The sequence below is a fragment of the Apis mellifera genome, unplaced genomic scaffold, assembly GCF_003254395.2.
Source record: "Apis mellifera strain DH4 unplaced genomic scaffold, Amel_HAv3.1 GroupUN_248, whole genome shotgun sequence".
Lineage (NCBI taxonomy): Eukaryota > Metazoa > Arthropoda > Insecta > Hymenoptera > Apidae > Apis > Apis mellifera.
This window is the reverse complement of record NW_020555859.1, coordinates 198477-220215: the sequence shown is the minus strand read 5'-3', so window position 1 is coordinate 220215 and position 21739 is coordinate 198477. Positions and strand designations below refer to the sequence as shown.

Sequence of the window (21739 nt, the reverse complement as noted above, 5' to 3'; positions counted from 1 at the left end):
ATTCATTTAAAAAAGAATAATTAGAAAAAAAATAATATAATTCAAATATTTTAAAAATATCATCCCATATTTAAAAATGAATAGAATATTTTAAATAAAGAAAGACAGAATGCTAATAGAATTAATACACATATAATAAATGTAAATATTTATTAATTTGATATAAATAATTAGAAATAATAATTATTTTTATAATAGATCAACGAAGCCTTATGGAGCATTGTAAATTATTAAGTTTGGCTCATTGTCATTGTTATGTAGTCGCAGTTTATAAATCATTAGTATTACAACAATCTCTGACATATGATGATATGGAAGCAGCAGTAGAACAATGCGAAGAAACTTTAATTGAAATTAATATAACAAATTATTTGCGATCTGTATGTAGACACTTGAGCAAATCATCGGACAAAAACTTATTAGATGAAATAAATTCTTTGGCATGCGATGAAGTTGTACCATTACATAATTTAATTAAGGAAAAGTTTGAAAAGATAATTACAATTGCTTTTAGACCTGTACCGGCACATCCAGAATTTTATTTTTGTTGGCCATCTTGGTCAGAGAATGAAACGGTTTGTTTTTAATATAATATATTTGTTATTCAATTGATAAAATAAATATAAATTTAATAAATAAACAAATTATATTTTTATAGGATATTGCAGAATTTCAAAAATCGGATAGTGATGATGAAATACAGAATCTTATGTTCCATTCAGTAAATATTGATACGTCACGAAATTTTAATAGAAAAGGTAAATTCAAAATAATATTTTAGAAAAATTCAAACAAAAATGAGTTTTGATCATCAAAAATATTATAATGATATTTAATTATTTTATTCGAAAAATAAATAAATACAGATATATAATATTTTTTTCATTAAATAATGCAAATTTCTTCTTAGTAACAATTAATAAATTTATACAACTTAAAAAAATATTTTCTTAATATAATTTTTAACATACCTAATAAAAAATGTAATATGTATAATAATGCACTGTATACATTTAGAAAATACAACATGGCCAGTCAGAAATATCAACAATATTTCAAAAATTTCAAGGCATGACTCCATGGAATCTATTAACAGTGATTTACAACAAAAAACTATTTATGAAAGAGACCAACCTTTGTTTCTGCAGTTAAGTTGCTCTATTCGATTCCAAACTAGATCTGGTTTTAGTAGTATTCCTGTAAAATCCTTACCAACATGTTTTATGGAAATTGTACAAAAGATGGAAGATTATAAAGAAGAAAATATAGCTAATTTAAGTCTAGCTGATTTAAAAATTACTTTGGATATCATATGTTTAAATCTTCCAAGAGAAGTATTGGAAATAAACTTAGAACGATATTCTGGTTTAAGAGCAACATCTTTTTGTAGTGGTTCGCCTATAGGTAGTTTGCGAACAGAAAGTGGATGTAGTTTGGAAAATAATGCTAGAAATGAATCATTTCAAGAAAAAATGTCACATTTACCTTTAAGTCAACATAATGCTATAACTAATTTAAAAGATGAAATTGAATGGCTTTTACAAGATGAAACTACAACTGCACTCCTAGATCACCCTTTTATAAATGAGGATATTTTAAATTTTGTTGCAAATCATGTTTCGGAATCAACGGACAGATTTAGCTGTAAAGTAGAAAAAGTTCCTTTATATTTTGTATTTTCGTCAGACGATAGTAAACCTAAATTTATAAGTGAGTTAAAAAAACTTCAAATTGATAAATATTGTATTCGTCAGGAAGGAAATTTATTTTATTTCATAAAGGATATGGAACAAGTATCGACTAATATCGTTTCTGAACAATTTAGGAATGGAAAAAAAGAATCAAAAATAAAAGATAGTGCGTATTTTTTATAAAAAAAAAAACAATTTATACGACATAGAATATAACTGAAAATGAATAATTATAATTTATAAAATTTATATTTTAGATAGTGTAATAGAAAATCTAGAAATAGAAAAGTTACAAGAAAACATAAACAATTGTACAAAAAATCTCAATGCAGAATTTAAATTCAAAGAATCTTATTCTAATGATCTACATGAAAAAGAAAACACTGAGGATGAATGTAAAAAGAATATTGTATCTGAAAATAAATTTCAATGGTTAACAGATCTTGATAATCGTAAAAGTGCCCTACCTAATTTCTGGTTAATTTTAAACGTTGAAAATGATTATGTAAATGTATACTTTCATTGTAGGTAAGTACTATATAAGTACTATATAATAATTATTAATTAAATAATAAATCTTAATATTTTTCAATATATTTTAAGATGCATTAATTGTTTAAATTTTATTTATATTATTATTTATATTATTTAATTGTTTAAGTTTATAGCATTACAATTTAAACAATCTTATATTTTATTAAAAATTATCATTTACATCATAATGTACATCATAAATAAATGTATATTTTACAAATATAAGAATTTTATTTCTTGATAGTAAAATTCAATTTATTGAAACTTATAGATTTTAATATTCAATTTAAAAAATATAAAATAAACGTTAAAGTATATAAGTTAATTGCTAAAATTGTTCTAAACTGTTATTTTATATTTAAAATTATTATAATTTAATATTTTTTTTATCATACTTGATAAAATTTAAGCATTAAAGCATCTTAAAAAGTATATTGCATATTTTATCGTATATTAAAATTATCATTATTCGATAGATTTTTAGAAATTATATCGCCAGAAGTAAATAGTTATTGGCATACTCAAAAAATGTTAGTTTCTCAAATAAAAACTATTTGTCGTCGAGTAAATCAATATTTACTTCTACAAAATCTTCATAAAACAAGCAAATGTTCAGAACTTTTAGAAACAGAATCAAATGAAGATTATAATTGGAAATCAGAGACGATAAATGAATTTAGCAATGTTGTACAAAATAGAGATTCAGCGCAAAATTTTACACCGGGAATGTTTCGATGTCGTGTTGTCTGGAAATTTACCTTTCAGTTGCATCCTCGATTAAAAACTGGTCCAGGGAGATCAGGACTTTCTCGTGGTATAAAAGCTCTACACGGAGTACTTAATAGATTTGCTGTTAGTAACAGGAATAACATGTTTGTATATCAAGAGAATAATAAAAATGTGTTTTACTTGAGATTACATGAACAAATAAGCGATGGAAAAACTTTACAAAATAAATTATCGGAAAGCGATGAACAACTTGTTGTTTCTCGAAGCAATAGTGTGGTTTCATTATCACAAGTTAAGCTAAATGATAATTCCATGTCAAATGACACAAGGCCTAGAGTTCGATCTTTTAGTGAGAAAGAATCAAATGTTTTAAATAAAACTGAAGATTCAATCATTTTAATGGTACATGGAATCTCTGACGCGGGGCCGGAAGTTAAACGTGATTTAGTACAAGTTTTGCAAAATCGTTTAGATGATGCAGTTTTAGAAGTTTTATCTATCATGTTAGCAAGAAATCCAATGTGTAAATTAACACCTGCCGATGTGCATTTTATTCAACCACCAAAGCCTCCAGAATCTATTATACGGTTAAATGTGCAAAAACATTGTTTATTATATATAACTGCTTTAGAATTTTATTTGCGTCAAAATATACTTCAGTTTTTATATATACCAAAATATACCGATAATAGAGTAGAATATCATTTTCAAGATTATTCGCAACTCGAAGGATCTACTAAAAGAATTTCCGAATCAGACATTTTTCTATATAATCAAAGTCAATCTACTGGAAGTAAAGGTATCGCTTGTATTGCTTTAGCAATTACAGGAGAATATGTTGATTCTACCAAATTAGATAGTGAATTTCCAAAAATTAATTTTCCTGAAACAATAAATATAGAAGATTTTAAAAGTATTGTATCAACATCAATTTATGATAAAAGTTCTACAGAATTATTACCTTTAATCGAATTTAAAATTTGGAAACAAGGTCGAGTTAATCTTGAATCTTTGTTACAAAAAAAATTATGTTCTGCAGTTAAACATGCAATTTGGGACTTAGTTACGGAATATAAATTTTTATCAACATCTTTAACAGAACCATTTACAAAAAATATTCAAGAAACATATATTGAAACTAAAGAAAATCAAACTTCAATGAAAATTGAACCAAAAATAACACACGATATGATAATTGATCAATTTGAAACAGGTGAAGATGGAAAATTACATAGTATTTATTGCGTAACATTATCGCAATGGTTTCAATTTGCTTTAGAAATTGGAGTTCCATCAATAAAAAAACATGAAATAATTCTTAATCACAGACATCCTATATCTACAATTATTACGGAATTGGAAACTCTTATACAAAGTCAAGCACCAGATACTTCTAGTAGAGCTTTTGTCTTAAAAGATAGACAACCGTTCATCGAAAAACGTATTTTAAATGAAGAATTATTAACTAAATTAAAAAAAAATAAATATCCTGTATTAGAAAGTGAAGAAAAATCAAATTTACCTCTGTATATACCATGTGATTTTAATAAGGATGTACAAGGAACTTATACTAAATGTATTTTAATAGCTAGAAATTTCCATCAATGGAAAGCTTCAATTAGTAAAACAGTACAATCAGAATTACTTATTCCGAAAGGTAATTATTTTTTCATATATAAAATAAATTTATTTAAAAATTAAAAGTTTAAAAATTAAATATATAAATAAATTTGATAAAATATAGATTTAATATATTTAATATTTGATTTTTTAATATATTTGAAAATATTGTATTATAATAGAAATAAATTTTTTTATTTACCATATAAACATCAATTTAAAAAAAAAAATTCTTTGTAGTAAAATAATATTATTTCTTAATCATAGCATAAGATATAATATACAGACATTTTTTATATATTTTTATGATTATTTAATAATTAATAAATTTTTTAATCAATAATATAAAAATTTTTTAAAAATTAAATTATTTTTTAGGAATTCAAACTGTTTATGAAAAATAGACGTTATAAATCATAGAACATATGTATAATAATAAAATAATATAATAAAATAATTTTAAAATATATTACATTTAATATTTATTATTATATCAGTATATTTATATTATACACTTTTTTTTTAGACTTTATTAATTTGTTTTTTAAAATTTGATATAGTATAAAATCAATGTCAAAAATACAGCATCCGCAAACGTTAATATTTTACTTTTGCTGATAGTTTAAATATTGTCTGTATAAAATATATATACAAATATTTTTATGTGTATTCGTTAAATTTGCTTCATTTTAAAATTTTTATTTTTAAATTTTCTAACTTATTCTGTTAGTTAAATTAAATAACTAGATTGTATATTTATCTAAAACATATTTCAATTGTTCGTGAAAACTTTTTTTTGTTTTCTTTATTTAAAAAGTCTTTTTTTTCATTTTAATTAATATTTTATTGACAAATTTTATTCTATAATGAATCATTTGTTTTTGATCAAAACTAATATATATAATAAATATTAATTTTCTTTTTTGTAATATAGATTTAAGATAATTATATATTATTTCCAATATATATAATTTTCTGAAAATATTAATTACATTCATCTTAAAATATAATTTTATTCAAGTTTTTTAAAAAACATTATAATTTCATATAGAAAATTATTGTATTTTATATTAGAACTATATTGAATATTATTTTAATTAATTATATTAATTTTGATAATTATTTTTTAGATCTTACTAATAAAATTAAAAGACTTATTGTTTTTGATATTTTTTTATAATATTGTAGATTTTTTTTGATGATTATGTTAAATAAATAATTAGCTATTTTTGATTTTTATTACTATTTTGTCTTTTTTAAAGTTTTTTAAGATTCTATCTATGATTGTATTTTTTTTTTTATTTTGTCGAGAAAACTGGTCTATTTATTAGATAAAAAATGATAATTACTCAAGTAACATCTTGTAAAATTTTTATTCTTTATTTTGTTCACATTAATTTAAACTATTAATTTTTTAAATTAATTTCAATTATATATTATTTGAATTATTATTTTAATATTTTTCATAAATATTTTCATTTATTATTATTATTAATATTATTGTGTATTATTATTTTAAATACTTGTTTGATTGTTTGAGATTGATTGCAACTGCATAATATCTTTTAAAATAATTATTTGTTACAGATCAAAAACTTTTACAAAAATTTAATCCTTTGATATTGGATAATACTAATTTCGTATCAAGACAACGAATATTACTCGCTGAAGTCCAAAGTGATAATGTAAGTAATAATATAAAATAATTACAGGAAATATCTATAATAAAATAAAAAGTAATAAAAAATATTTTCTTTTTAAAAAAAATATAAATTACATTTATATAAATAAAAATATATTTATATAAATATCATAAAAGATTTTTAAAAAATTATGCAAAAATCATTTATTGTATAAATTAAGTAATTTAATCATGAAAAAATGAATTATAAAATAATTTATTATACAAATTAAATAAATTTAATGATGAAAATTAAATTTTAGAAAAAAATTGAATTTTTTTTCTATTTTATCTATTAAAGTACAATATGATGAATTTTCGAAAAATTATTTTTTCATCAATTTTAACGAGCATGATATAATTCAAATAATTTTTTCTTCTATGTATACTCGGTATTCAGTTTTAATTTTTAAATTATACGCAAATGTTTTCACACTATCTATGTAATTAAGTTGATCAATTTATTTAAAAAAAAAAAACAAAATTGGCTTTCGTATATTCTCTATATTTCTAATATAGAGAATATAATTAATAATGATAATGTATTAATAATATAATATATATAATAATAATAATAACAATATATATATATATATATATATATATATATATATTATATGACATAATTATTTAAAAAATAAAACAAACTAAATAGATTTTATTTATAAATAATTTTATACATATAATATAAAATAAAAAAAATCAATATTAATCAATTCTTTTTTTTTCTTTGATAAGTTGATTAATTAAAAAAATAAAAATTATGGATTTTAAACATTTTTGGGAAATTTAATTATTTTTTCGGTATAAGTTTTATAAAATGATGAGTTTTTCAAATCATCTGAATACTTAAAACTGTAAATGCCTTAAAATGAGATTATATTTTCGTTATTGTTGTCATTGTTTTAATAAATAAATTTCATACTACAAAAAAAATAAATGAAAGAAAATAAATATTTTATATATTTAGATATTATAAAAAAAATGTGCTATTCATAATATAAAATGTTCACATAATAAAATTTTCATATGAGAAAACATTTATAATGGATCTTTATATGAAAAATTACTATTATAATTACTATATATAAAATTAGAAATTTAAAATTTAATAATAATATCAAAATAATTAATATATTATTAATATAAACAAATAATAATATAATATAAAATGAATTATTTATTAAAGATATAAGAATAAAAGACTTGGATAAAAAAAAATTTGGATTTAAAAAAAATTGAAATTCCCAATTGCATTCAATATATTTGTCTTATTCATTATGGATTCGTTGTATATAGAATGAAACTTACATATATTGTTATTAAAAAAATGTATATTATATTATAATTTTATTATCGTATTTTGATATTTATTATTAAGACTGTTTATTAATATTTTTCAAATTTCATAACTTTTCTTTTAAAAGTTGTCATTATCATTAATTACTACTATTTGTTTTATCTTATTTTAATTTAGAAAATATAAAAAATGCATAAATTTCTTAAAATTTAAAATATTTATGCATAATATTATTCATATATTCATATGAAATTTTTTATAATTATAATAGGATTCCAATTAATTACTTTAATTATGAAATAATATATTTGGATGAAGGTTTATTGAATAATCGAGAACTAGAATAAAATAATTAAAAATATATTTTTATATAAATTATTTTTTCTGCAATTTATTTCTATAGTTTTAATATTTACTTAATTAAATTTATAATATATATAATATATAAAATATACATTATAATTAAACTTATATACTTAATTGTAATCATTATGTAATAATTACTAATCTGAAAAAATGAACAAAAATCTAATGAGAATAAAATAATTATATAATATATAATTAATAATTATATTAATATATAATTAATAATTATATTAATATATAATTAAAATTATTAATATATAATTAATAATTATATTAATATATAATTAAAATTATTAATATATAATTAAATAATTATATATATATATATATATATATATTCGATCCCATAAGTTTCTTTCGCACCACGCTAGAAATGATTTTAACTGTTATTTTTATATGAACATGCAAACTTATCCATTAGCTGTTTATGGCATCGATTTCAATCATCCCAGACCTCTTTTAAAGAACGTTTCGTTGGTGACACAGTCTCTTATTTTTTTTTTTTTTTACATTATTTAATATGAATAGCCAAAGTAAGCATTTGCGGCATATTATACTTTATTATTTTAAAAAAGTGCAAATGATATTGCAGACGAAATTTGTACTGTTTACGATGATGCTACAACTTACGATTACGATCATCTATAATTGATTTAAAAAATTTAGAGGTGGCAATTTTGACTTGAAAGATGAAGGTCGCAGTGGCCGCCTAATAAATACGAATACTTTATCAAGGCCACGTTAAAAATTTGCAATATAATGTACAAGAGGTAGTGGATGCCGCTAATATTTCCAGGAAAACGGTAGATAATCATCTGACTAAGATAGGATATGTCAATCGATGAAGTTTGGGTTTTTCAACTATTGACGTAGACTTTATGAACCGCATCTCTATGTGCGATTTCCTTTTCCAGCGATATGAAAGAAATCTTTTTTTAAAGAGACTTGTCACTGGAGACGAGACTTAGATTTTATATCAAAATGTGCATCGAAAATACATGATTGATTTAAAGATAATAGATCTTTAACTGTCGCGAACTAGACTTCATCTAAAGAAAATTCTTTTTTCTATTTGATGGGATTGAAAGATGTAGTCTATTATGAGCTCCTTTATCAAGGTAAAACCATCAATTTTGAAAAATATTGCAATCAATTTGATAAATTGAAAGATGCCATAGCAGAAAAACTCAAAATTGACGAATCAACGAGGTCATCACGACAATGCAAATCGCATGTTGTATTGACTGTAAACATCTTCTCTATTCCAGATCTTGCTTTATCCGATTATTATTTGTTTTGTTATTAAAAAAATTCTCTCTATAATAAATGATTCCAATCCGTAAGCGAAATAAAAAGATATATCGATATTTTGTAAATAAACCCTAATTTTGAAAAAAGAGAATAATGAGGCTTGCTAAGAGATGGAAGAAGGTGATAGAGCAGAACCATTCATATATAATGCAATAAATTAACCTTAAACAACAAATATCATATATTCATTTCGTATAAAAAAAAAAGAAAAAAATTTATGGGACACTCTATTATATATTATATTAATTATATATATATTATTTATTATTATATATTATATATTATATATTATATTATATATTATTATATATTATATTACTATATATATAATACATTAAATCAGATTTTGTGATTTATAAATACATCATATTGATAGATAAAATAGAAAATTAATTCTTTTTTTTTTTTTCATTAATTTCAAATAAAATTATTATTCTAGATAACTCTTTACATGTATAATTGGTCGAAAGAAAAGTCTGAAAAATTAATAAAACAAGCCACAAATTTGGGTACATGGCTTTCATCAAGATCAAATTTTTTTACAAATGTAATAATGCAAAAATTAGGAATATTTTATCATCGACCAAGTTTTTCAAGAGAACATGCAAATTCACAATATCTTCAAATTATGGATATGGAAAATCTTACAAAATTTTCTGCTGTGTCATATAATGATGGGAAAGATTGGTCGAAATTGAATACTAGATCACAAAACATAAAGCATAATCAGTTTTCATGGAACGAAGTAATTGGTCAAACAATGCGTGATGTAAAGCCTAATAGCATTTTTCATAGCTGTATAGATCCAACAGTGAAGGCGGTTTGCGATTTGCAAGACTTACGATCTCGCGAGAAAAAAGTAAAAGGTAAATAAAAAATGGAATTTGATTTTATTATTTATTATTTTTGATTTCCTTCATAAAAATAGTATTTAATTGAAATTAGTTTAGTAATTTAAAAAATAACAAATTTTATAGAATAAAGATAACGAATTGATAATTATGATTTCTTTTTGTAAACGAAGTTGCCGGATGAGAACATTTTTTTTTATTATTAAAATCTCTCAATTTCTCCGGCGAATCTCTACATGAAATGCAATATTTAATCAATGTAAATCTAATTATATAATTTAAATAGCAATAATAATAAGTGACTTTTAGAGAAATAATTTACAATCTCGATAACAACTATGTTTTTAAATCTAAATATATCAAAATTTGTCTCTTCTATGCATGTTGTACAAATATAAGGATTTGTTAAAAAATTGTTTTAACAAATTATTGTATTTTGCTATTGTTTCTCTTATTTGTACTTTTGTTTCATTTATTTATTTGTCTTTATTAATTTTAAAATTCTATTCATAGAATATTTTTTGAATAATTTTCATAAAATAGTTTTTGATGTGAAAAAAAAAAATAATCTAATTAAATAGATTTAATTTCCAATGAAAAAAAATCGTCATGTCTATTATTTATAATAAAATATAATAATGATAATTTAATGTGATAAATTTTATAATTATATACTCATAATATTATTTCTCTTAATTTTCAGAAGATTTGAATAAGTTATATACAATGTGGCAAAATCGTAGTGCTACCCCGAACATTCCAATTTCAATTATTGCTTTAAATACTTTTAAACAATATTCTCGTTTAATACATTTTTGTCATACGCCGTTATTATTTTTACCTTCGTGGCGTTTACAATCTGCTGCTACAAGAGATCATTCCCTTACAGCGCAATCAACTTTAAACACAGGCATTAATATATATCAACAATTATCACAGCAAATACAAAAAAGCCAAGATGATCAAACAGATATTATTAGATGGCATAAGGAATTATGCAGTTTAATGTTATCTGAATATAAGCAATATCTTCATTCATTAGGTTTTACTTCTGTACAAATAGAATCATCTGATAAAAGGTAAAATCATATTAAATTTTAAAATTGCTAATATTAATATAATGTTTTTAATCTTTTTTATAAAAATTGTAAATATATTTTTTACTTTTATAATGAAAAGTTTTATTTAAAATATGAATTGAACATAAAATATTGAATATATAATGAACGAGATATTTCATAATTTTAAAATTCATTTTTGAGATTTTATTCGTAGATGTAATAATTATATTCTTTTAGACATAATAATTATTAATTATTATTAATAATTATTAATTATTATTAATATAATAATTTTTAGATATATTTAGAAATTAATTAAATTTTTAATAAATACAAATAAATTTTAATGAAATCAATTTCTTATAAAAAATATTTTTCGAATTATTGTTGTGTAATTTGAAAATAAAAAATTTAAAATTTAAAATTTGAAATTTATTCAAAATTTATTTTCATTTTATCAATTATATAATTGAATAGTATAATTTTTGTTAACATTAATATTATTATAATATAATTTCAAAGATATCCCAATATAAATACACTAAAGATATCTCAATATATATAGAATATGTAAAAAGATTGATTCTAAAAACAAAAATGATACTTAAAAATATCAATTGAGATTTATTTATTAAATTATAAATAATTTAAATTATATGAAATGAGACGGGAATAGAATAGCAGCAGCGAAATAATGAAAACAAACCAATTTCATTCTGTTGCCATTTTGCTTCGTCTAACACAAATTTCATTATTGAATGATGAATTATATATAACTTAATAAATAAGTCTTAATTGATATTTTTTTATATCAATTTTTATGTTTTGACATTCAGAATCGAATCCAAAGATAAAAGATTATTATATATCAGATTAATACATTGTACAATTATTAATTGTTTGATTTCTTTTTAATACATTTTAATTTTAAAGAAATCAATATTTTTATTCCTAATGTGGCTTGTTTTTATATATATATATATATATATATATATATATATATATATATATATATATAATACATATGTAATACATATATTATATAGCTTATAAATGATATGTATAATGATATCAATAAATAATTTAAATTAAGAGGTCTTTTTAAAAAGATTTTTGAAAAAATTATTTTTTAATGAAATTAAATTGTCTTAGAAAATTTTAATTTTTTCATATAAATAAAAGTTCTATTTAGTTTAAAACAATATATAATAATATTTATTCTAGTTTCTTTGTACAAAATTTTCTTTTGTGTATTTTTTTCGTACAATCAATTACAATACAATCAATTATATCTAAAGTAATCAATGAATTTATTATTGAATTATTTATTTTTTACAAGCATTTAAAAAATAGGCACAATTTAAATTTAAAAGATTATTTTTTTATTTAAAATTTAAAAAATAGTATATATATATTATTTTTTATTATATATATATATAATTCTTAGATTTTTTAAATATATAATTGTATAATTTTTTGTCAAAATTAACGTGCATGTAAATGTAATATTTCCTAATTTGATATATATTTTTCTTTTTGAGAAAGAGAGAATGAATTATAGTAAAATATATAATAAAATAACATTATTCTATATATAAATATTTATTCATTTGTAATATTTTTCAGTTTTGAAGAACAAGTTCAACAACAGTCTTATTATCTTAAAAAATCAATGCTTGGGGGAATACTACTATTTGAAATTCATTTATCGCAACCATTTTTTATTGTTAAATTACATATTATTGAATGCAGTCGACTACAGACAAAAGCAAGTAGTGCTCTAGTGAATCAAGTAAGTTACTTAATTTTTTATTTTTTTAAATATTCGTATTCACTAAATTAAATATAATCATAAAACTTATTATAATTTATATTATAAATTACTTAAAAATTAATTCTATAAATAATTCTATATTTTATGTTTCTATATTTTAATTTATTAAAATTATAATCTAATTAAAAATATTTTTTCTTTTATTTTTTGGTATGAAAACAATTATATTAATTATATTTTAATTAAATTTGATATTTAATAATTAAGTTTTTGTTTATTTATTTTTTTAATTTAAAAATAATAAAATTTTATTTTGTTACAGTTTATGCTAAGTTTTGTGGATGCATGTGACAAAATCAAAATTAGTATGCATCTACATTCATTTACATATGATTTTCATTTACGTTGTATCCATTCGTATATAGCTGGAACTGGACCTTGGTTAGTACAACAAGGTTATCATCTCATTCATTTTCTTGATGATTTTAATAAATATTATAGTAAAGCTCCAAATTATGCAAGAAATCTTATATACAGTGGTAAGTAGAATTATAAGTATGTATACATTTATTTTTTAATTATTTTAAATAAATTATTTAATTAAATATTAATAGTTACAAAAAATAATATATTAGAATATTTTCAATAAAAATAACAATTTTAAAGATTTGGAAATTAATATGCATATAGATATGCAATAAAAATAATATTTATGAAAATGAATATAATGATGTTTAATAATATATTTGTTTCATAATAATGACTTTTATTGATATCGATAATAGTTTTATTTTTGATCTGTGTTATATTTTTTTAAAATATTTTTTAATTTTTAAAATTTAATTTTAAAAATATTTAGTGAATAATATATTCTGAATCAATATATTTTATTGTTTAGTTATTATTTGATACTTTAATTGAAAAGAAAAAGAGCAAATTATTAAAAAAAATTATAAAATTATATAATAATATAATAATTATATAATTATATATAATTATATAATATATAATAATTATATAATTAAAAAATTATAAATTATTAAAATTTATATTAATTAATATATTACTATATGTTAAATTAATTATATATATATATATATAAATTTTTAATATTTATTTTTATTTAGATGTAATAACTATTCGCAATTTAGCGATATCCGGTCGGAATTTATATTCTTATTTATTATCTCATGAGAAAATTTATAACATGCGTGTATTTATAATGAAAAATGATCTTCATGATTCTGAAGAAAGTGAATATGTTTTAGTAAGCTTAAAAAGTACTCCTTTAATTAGTTATTGTGACGCACAAGATACAAAATATGCCGATGATTTTGATGTTGTTCTTATTGTATCACATTTAGAACAATCTCCACAAGTAGAAAAAACAGAAATTACTTTAAAATATTATTTAATGTTAACAAGCAAACGAGAATTATATCCAAAGAGAGAAGTAGAGAACAATAAATTAGGAAAGTTTCGTACGGTATATAGTATCGAAAAATCTACTAATACTTATACTGAGCCTGTTATGGATACTTTAAACGAATCTTCTTCAGTACAAGATTGTAAACAAGATATAAATGATAAAAAAAATGATGCCAAATTATACAATGCTAATTTTGGTATGAATTGTAATAGTACAGGTGCTCCAATACCTCCACCAGTACCTAATTCTCCATTAACACAAAATGTAAATCCTCCAAATGTCGCGGTTAATACTCCATCTCCACATTTGATTCAAATACGAAAAGAATCAATTAATTATTTAGGTTATTATTCGTCACATGAACAGTTAATGCAACAAACAATAATGTCTCAAGCAAATGCAGCTCGTATACATATAATGAATATGATAAAACGTGGAGCATTGGAATGTAGAACACATCTTCTTTGGAATAAATTACTAGAAGGTAAATCTGCAATGAATTATATTGAATTCTCTGAACTCTGTTCATTGGCTCATGTTGAGCCTTTATCGAACATGGATCCAAGATTGAAGCCATTTATTAACCAGCCAGTTTCTTGGTATCAAGCTTTATCAAAAGTTTTACAAAATAAATATCAAGAACATCATAAACAATTTAATACACCAGATGGAAATATTAGTCATTTACTTATATTGCATCCAAATTTTTTTCAAGTTTTTATGATGTTGACTATAGATTTACATGCTTCACGAGGGGTTTGTATCATTTTTTGTATTAATATTATTTGTATATGTTATATAGAATGATCATGAAATTGTGATAAAAACAAATATTTTCCTATATTAAAATAAATTCAAAAATATATAATAAAAATTATTCATATATGTAAAAATTTAATATATTATATTAGTTCACACTTTTATAATATATCCAAGCGGAAATTTTATAAGAGAATAAGAATTAAATAGCTTATAAATTAATATTTACTAAATTAATATTTAAAACAAATGAATTATTAAAATTTATTATTTTTTAAAATCATATTAAATTCTAATATTGCATTTAAATAGATTGTGTTTAATAATTCTTAGTAATTTAGATTATATATATTTAATAATTTAGATTATATTTTATAAATTATAAAATTAATAAATTATAAAATCCGATTTTTAATTATATAAATATATAATAATATATGTATAAAAAATCTAAAAAATATTTAGTAATGAAATAATTATAATTTATTGGAATTTTTATGATCAAAAGAGTATATTCTATTAATATGAAATATATAAATATATTTTTTATGAAATATTTTTAAACGATATAAATTATTTTATATAAAAAATTTATATTTTCAAAGTTACATTTATAAGATTAGGTAATTTATTTTATGATTGTCAAATAAATTTGATAAAAAATTTATTTTTTATTAAAAAAATAAAATATAAGAAATATAAGAGCAAAGTAATAATATAAGGAATAAGCAAGCATCTTAAATATATATATATATATGTATATATATATAGAAAAGTATGAAGTTAAGAAATCCTAAATTTTATAAAAATTATTTTTAATAATATTTTTGATAAATTTTCAAATAGTTTTTATTCTATAAATAATAAAAAAAAAATATCTTATTTATTCAAAAAATGAATATATAACTTGCTTGATATATTTTGTAATATAATATTAGAAAAAATTTTATTGAAAAATTAAATTTATTATATTAAGTAATAAATTTACATAAATAAAATTTTTAATCGATTTTTGTTTATTTTTAGGATTTATACGCAGTTTACTGTAAATCAGAGGAAGCGATTAATGCTCCATGTTGTATAGAAGATACTTATAATTTAATAGAAGGTTTTGTAAATGCTTGTTGTTTCCACTTGTGGATGGGTCTCTATAATTAATAATAATTATACATTCCAAAGAAATAACTTTATTTGTACTTATTATTTGTATGTACTTGTACTAATTAATGTATATGCAAAACTAATTATATTAATTAAAAAATTATGTATATTTTCATTGTTTGTTATATTGTACTATATTTCATTATTGTAATTTTTATGAAAAATATATTTTTTCTAATTTAAAGAAATTTGTATTTATCTGTTTTTTCTTTAAAAAAGTTTTTAAAAAAATTTTTAAAATTAAAAAATTCAAAAAATTTTAATAAATTGTTATTTAAAATATAATTTGATTAGAATGAAAATACACAGATAAATTTTAAATAAAATTTAATTAATTAAATTTTAATAAATTTTTCTTTAATATAAAATTTTATTTAGATTAAAATGAGAATAAACAAATCAATTCTAGAAAACCTAAATAAAATTAAAATTTGAAAAGTATATAATTTTCATATAAAATTGAGAGAACGATAGAAAGTCCAAAAATCTTTTATTCCATAAATTTTTATAGATAAATTTAATATAAAATCAAAAAATTATTAAATTTAAGAAAAAAATTTTTTTTCTTATATAAATATATGTAAATGTGACAAATATTATAGTTTTCGGTATAAATTTTATATCATATAATGTGATATATTGTTGTTTCATTTATTCATATTGAAAAAAATTAATATATAAAATATAAATGCTTTAGTTTATACAAAACAATAAAAATTTACTTTTGAAATTATTATTGAACTTATTTTTAACTTTTTATTAAATGCACTTAATCGTTAACAATTAATCATATTTCTTTTAAAATTTTTAATAAGAATATTATATTGATTTTATTAACAATCGTTAAATGATTTAAAAACTTATATATGTTAATATTAATGTGTTAATATTATGTCAAGTATCTGTCAAATTTGGAATTATTTATATTATACAAAATTGTTATATTCATTAAAAAAAATTATATTTATATTTAATATCTGCTGAAAATGAAAATTGATCAATATTTGTATGATCTTCCCTATAATAATATAACTTCTCAATTTAATTTTTTTTTTTAAATATCAATTATCTGAACTAATTAGGAGACAAATCTGTTTGCATAAATAATTGCTTGCATAATCAAGAAGAATTAAATTTGTGAATTCATTATAAAATAATTACAAATTAGATAACTTTCAAATATGGTTTATATAAATAAAAAAAATATGTTTCTAATAAGAGAAATACATTATAAAAAATTATTTTTTTAGATTTGAATATGCTTTTTAGATATTGATCCATTTGATTGGATGTTTTTAAATTTTTAATTATTTAAATTATATATTTATTTCATTATATATTTCAGAATATAAATATTATTAATTTAAATATGTAAGTAAGTTATTTATTATATATGTTACTTATTTATACGTATTTAAAATTATTTAAAAATAGTTAAATTTACATATAATTATGTAATTCACTATGTGTTTTTATTATTGTTCATTTGAATGAATTGAAATTCGAATTAATACGTATCATTGATACGTACGATCAATTTTGTACGTAAGTAGATATTATTTATTATATCATTATCATATTATATACTTTTTTATGTAACTGATGTTAAAATATAATATTTCAAATATAATGGTGTGAAATGACTTTGAAATGACTTTTAACTTTAAAAATTATTATGAAATTTATGTCTGTCAAGATTGCTGATTTTATCAACTATATGAGAAACGAAAATTTTATTCTAAAAATTAAAATAAATACAGATGTCAATTGAGATTTATTTTTTAAATATTTATTAGATAAATAAATTAAATTTCCGTTGAGTGCGATTCTATTTTTGTTACATTATTATTCCATTTTGTTTCGTTTTATCTAATATATATAATATATAATATATAATATAATATATAATGTTGATATAATATATCAACATTCTATATAGATAAAGTATTTTAAAAATTGAATTTAATGCAGCAATAATATATTTCATTTTTCATTTTTTATAATGTTTTAAAATTATTATCTTATTAAAATTCTATTCTCTACGGATTTAACAATAACATTTAACTGAAAACAATAACCATTTTTTGAATAATATACGGTACATTAAAAAAGTAAGATTAATAAAAATATAAAATAATTAAATATAAAATAATTGAATAAATTTTATTTTTTTCTTTCAAAGTAATTTTTGAATAATTCAATATATCTGAATCATATATTTCATTGTTTAAAAATCATTTGGTTTGAATTGTATTTAATTATTTTGTTATATTTTTTGAAATCTAATTGGAATTTATCTTTCAATTTGAATTTCAATTATAGAATGAAAAAAATGTTAATCTTATATTAGAAAAGTAAAAATAAAAATTAAAATATACCAAATGTTTATTTACTTATATAAAAATATATGAAATATAATAATATTTAAATACAGAAATTTTATTTTTCATAAAAATGTTATTATTGATATATATGAAAATACAACAATTATTATCTCAAGCCTATATATATAACAAAAATAATAATTTTTAATTAAAATAGGAATTTTTATATTATTAACTTACTTATTTAGCATTAACATATTTTTTTTATTTCATGATAAAAAATAAAAATTAAAAAATGTGGCATGCTCATCATAATATCCAATATATCAATAAATCCATCAATTTTATTATCTTTTATCAAGCCATATGATAATCAAATCTATTCATCAATTCTTAAATAGATTTCGGTGAAAAGCTGTTTTCTTTTCTTCTGTATCTTCTTTTTCATTCCACAAAAGATAATGAACTAATATTCAGAAAAATATAATAAAAATAATTAAAGCAAATGATTCAAATATACTTTAAATAAAACGATTATTAAGCTCTTTTAAATAATTAAATAACTAATATTCTATTGAATTTTTCGAATTACTTTGAAAAAAATAAAATTGCAATTTTATTGATTTATTGATTTATTTAGTAAGAATTTTTTGTTTTATTGCTTTTTTACATTTTGTATATATTCTGTATATATGTTATATATATTTTGTATATATTTCAGTAAATATATTTTATATTTAATCATTTGATTTAGATATATTTTAAATCATTTGATTACGTTGAATATATCAAGAATGCTTAACAGACAAAAGTTTGATTTGTAATTATTCACAATCAATATTTCTGCAAAAAAAAAATTCTTAATATTTTTTAATGATAGTGATGTATATAAAATATTGATAAATAATTTTTCATTGTTATAAATGTTAATTAAAACTTTTAATTAAAACTCAGAAAACTATTTGCATATTTTATTTATTTATATCATTATGTTTTTTTTACAAATTTTTTCGATTAATATATATTATATATATATTTTATATTTTATATTTATATTATATTATATTATGTATCTATTTACATTTGTCATTTAAAATAATAATAATAAAAATATTAGTTTTTATTACGTATTAAATTAGTTTAATTTTATTTAATTTTATACATAAACCTTTGTACTCATCACAAAATATTTGTATTTTATAACAATATTAAGAAAATTATGAGTTAAAAAAAACGTGTATATATATAAGAATGTATAGATAAGAATGTTAACATTTAAATTAACAAGTTTCTCTTCCTTTCAATTATAGCCTTTCTTAAATATTGTGTGTAAGCTATTATATGAAGAATAAATGTATAGTTTGATACATATATTCAATATTCATTTTTTGTTCTATGTAAAAGAACATTTTATTAAGTGTTATTAGAAAATTATAGTTCTGTTATAATACTTTCTTTTGCACCTGTCTAATACCATATGTCATACCACTATATAATACAACCCCTAATTATTATTGTCCGTAAGTTAACTAGCACTAGAAAAAATATGCTATAAGAAATCATTATCCAACACTATGATGATGCATAACATGATTTATTAAAATTCATACTATACATTATTTGAAAAATTCTTTTTTTAAATAATACTTTGTACATATTGAATTTGTGCACAGTTAAGTTTTATTTCATTCAATTTCTAAGCTAAATTGTTTCTTGAAACTATGTTGAAACAAGTGAGTCCAGAGAAAGGCATTTATATTATATGGCTTAGCGTAGCTTTATCTCTTTGTTGGCCACTTCCTATTAATAGTACTAGAAAGCAAATTGTGTGTATGAAAATTTTACAAATTGGTGCCATTATTAGCGCTTTTATGATACTTCTACCTCTAATTTATACGATTTATTTAAATTTAGACAATCTTAACATATTTTTTAAAAGTATTTGCTTATTAATGGGTGTATTTCAACATATTGTACAAACTACTACATGCTTTATAAAATATGATAGTTTACAAGTAAGTTAATTATTTATTTTATTTCAATGTTTGATGTAAAAAGATATAAATTTTAATTATGAGTTGCAGCGAGTAGTCGAAGAAATGATGATATGTATTAAAGAAATGCAATTGAATGAAATTATGTGTGCATATGTCGCGAAATGTAACATTTTCTACGGAGGAACTATTGTATTAATATATACAACTGCAACTGTTTTTATATTAGGACCAACATTCTTACCAATTACTTTTCCATGGGAAACAGAATATCCATTTCAAGTTAATTATACATCCAGAAATTTTATTATATATATGCATCAATTTTTTTTCACTTATCAATGCGCTGCACATATATGTGTAAGTATGTTTGTGGCGCTTCTACTTTGGTTCACATCCGCAAGATTTGAATGTTTAGTTAAGGAATTACAGAAAACTACAAATATTGAAATGTTAATCGTTTGTCTTAAAAAACAATTACTTTTGAGGAGGTAAATTTTTTTAATATATATAACATTTTTTAAATATATGGATTATTAATTATTGTAAATTATTAATTTTTATTTATTATAAATTATTATAAATTCTTTTGTTATATTATATAGATATGCAGAAGATGTAGTGAATTGTATTCGTTTTATAATATTTTATACTATGGCAGTAAGCACAATTGTATTGACCTTATCTGGTATTATATTGATTACAGTAAGTGAAAATAATGTAATGTATGACAATGTAATGTATGTAATGTAGTACGTGATAAATTAATTCTGTAATTTATATAGACTTCATCATTACTTGTGAAAATACAATTTTTAACTATATGCATATCCATACTTCTGGAAATTTATATGTATGCATGGCCAGCTGATCACATGTATGATATGGTAAGTTATATTTATATTCTCAATACCAAATTAAAAAATTTGGTTATCAAAAATTTTATAATAAATGACATTTAAGTCATTTCAAAGCAAGTCTCCATTTTTGTATGTTTAAATTGATTTTTTCTTAAGAATTTTTTGTTAAAAAAACAAACAAGGAATTTATTATTAACAAATTGAAAATGATTTTTTTTAAAAATAATTATATCAATCAATGATAATTGATTTTAATCTTTAATTCTTTATCCTAATTCAAATTATCATAAATTT

The 21739-nt window shown here is 19.4% G+C and overlaps 2 protein-coding genes across 2 annotated transcripts in view; both read left to right on the top strand.

Moving 5' to 3' along the window:
- LOC100578661 (KICSTOR complex protein SZT2) overlaps positions 1-16382 on the top strand; it is a 91307-nt gene extending 74925 nt beyond the window's left edge. The window contains exons 15-26 of the mRNA XM_026445954.1: positions 199-575; positions 659-758; positions 1018-1857; positions 1949-2219; positions 2702-4611; positions 6162-6259; positions 9672-10098; positions 10787-11162; positions 12771-12936; positions 13241-13457; positions 14046-15103; positions 16133-16382. Of these exons, the coding sequence (XP_026301739.1) occupies positions 199-575; positions 659-758; positions 1018-1857; positions 1949-2219; positions 2702-4611; positions 6162-6259; positions 9672-10098; positions 10787-11162; positions 12771-12936; positions 13241-13457; positions 14046-15103; positions 16133-16264 (5972 nt within the window). The 3' untranslated portion in view covers positions 16265-16382. The remainder of the gene's footprint in view (positions 1-198; positions 576-658; positions 759-1017; positions 1858-1948; positions 2220-2701; positions 4612-6161; positions 6260-9671; positions 10099-10786; positions 11163-12770; positions 12937-13240; positions 13458-14045; positions 15104-16132) is intronic.
- Positions 16383-19873: 3491 nt separating this feature from the next.
- Positions 19874-21445, top strand: LOC102653979. Its single transcript, XM_026445955.1, has 3 exons — positions 19874-20606; positions 20676-21076; positions 21191-21445. The coding sequence occupies exons 1-3, from the start codon at positions 20313-20315 to the stop codon at positions 21336-21338; spliced, it is 843 nt and encodes a 280-aa protein (XP_026301740.1). The 5' UTR covers positions 19874-20312; the 3' UTR covers positions 21339-21445.
- Positions 21446-21739: the final 294 nt, after the last annotated feature.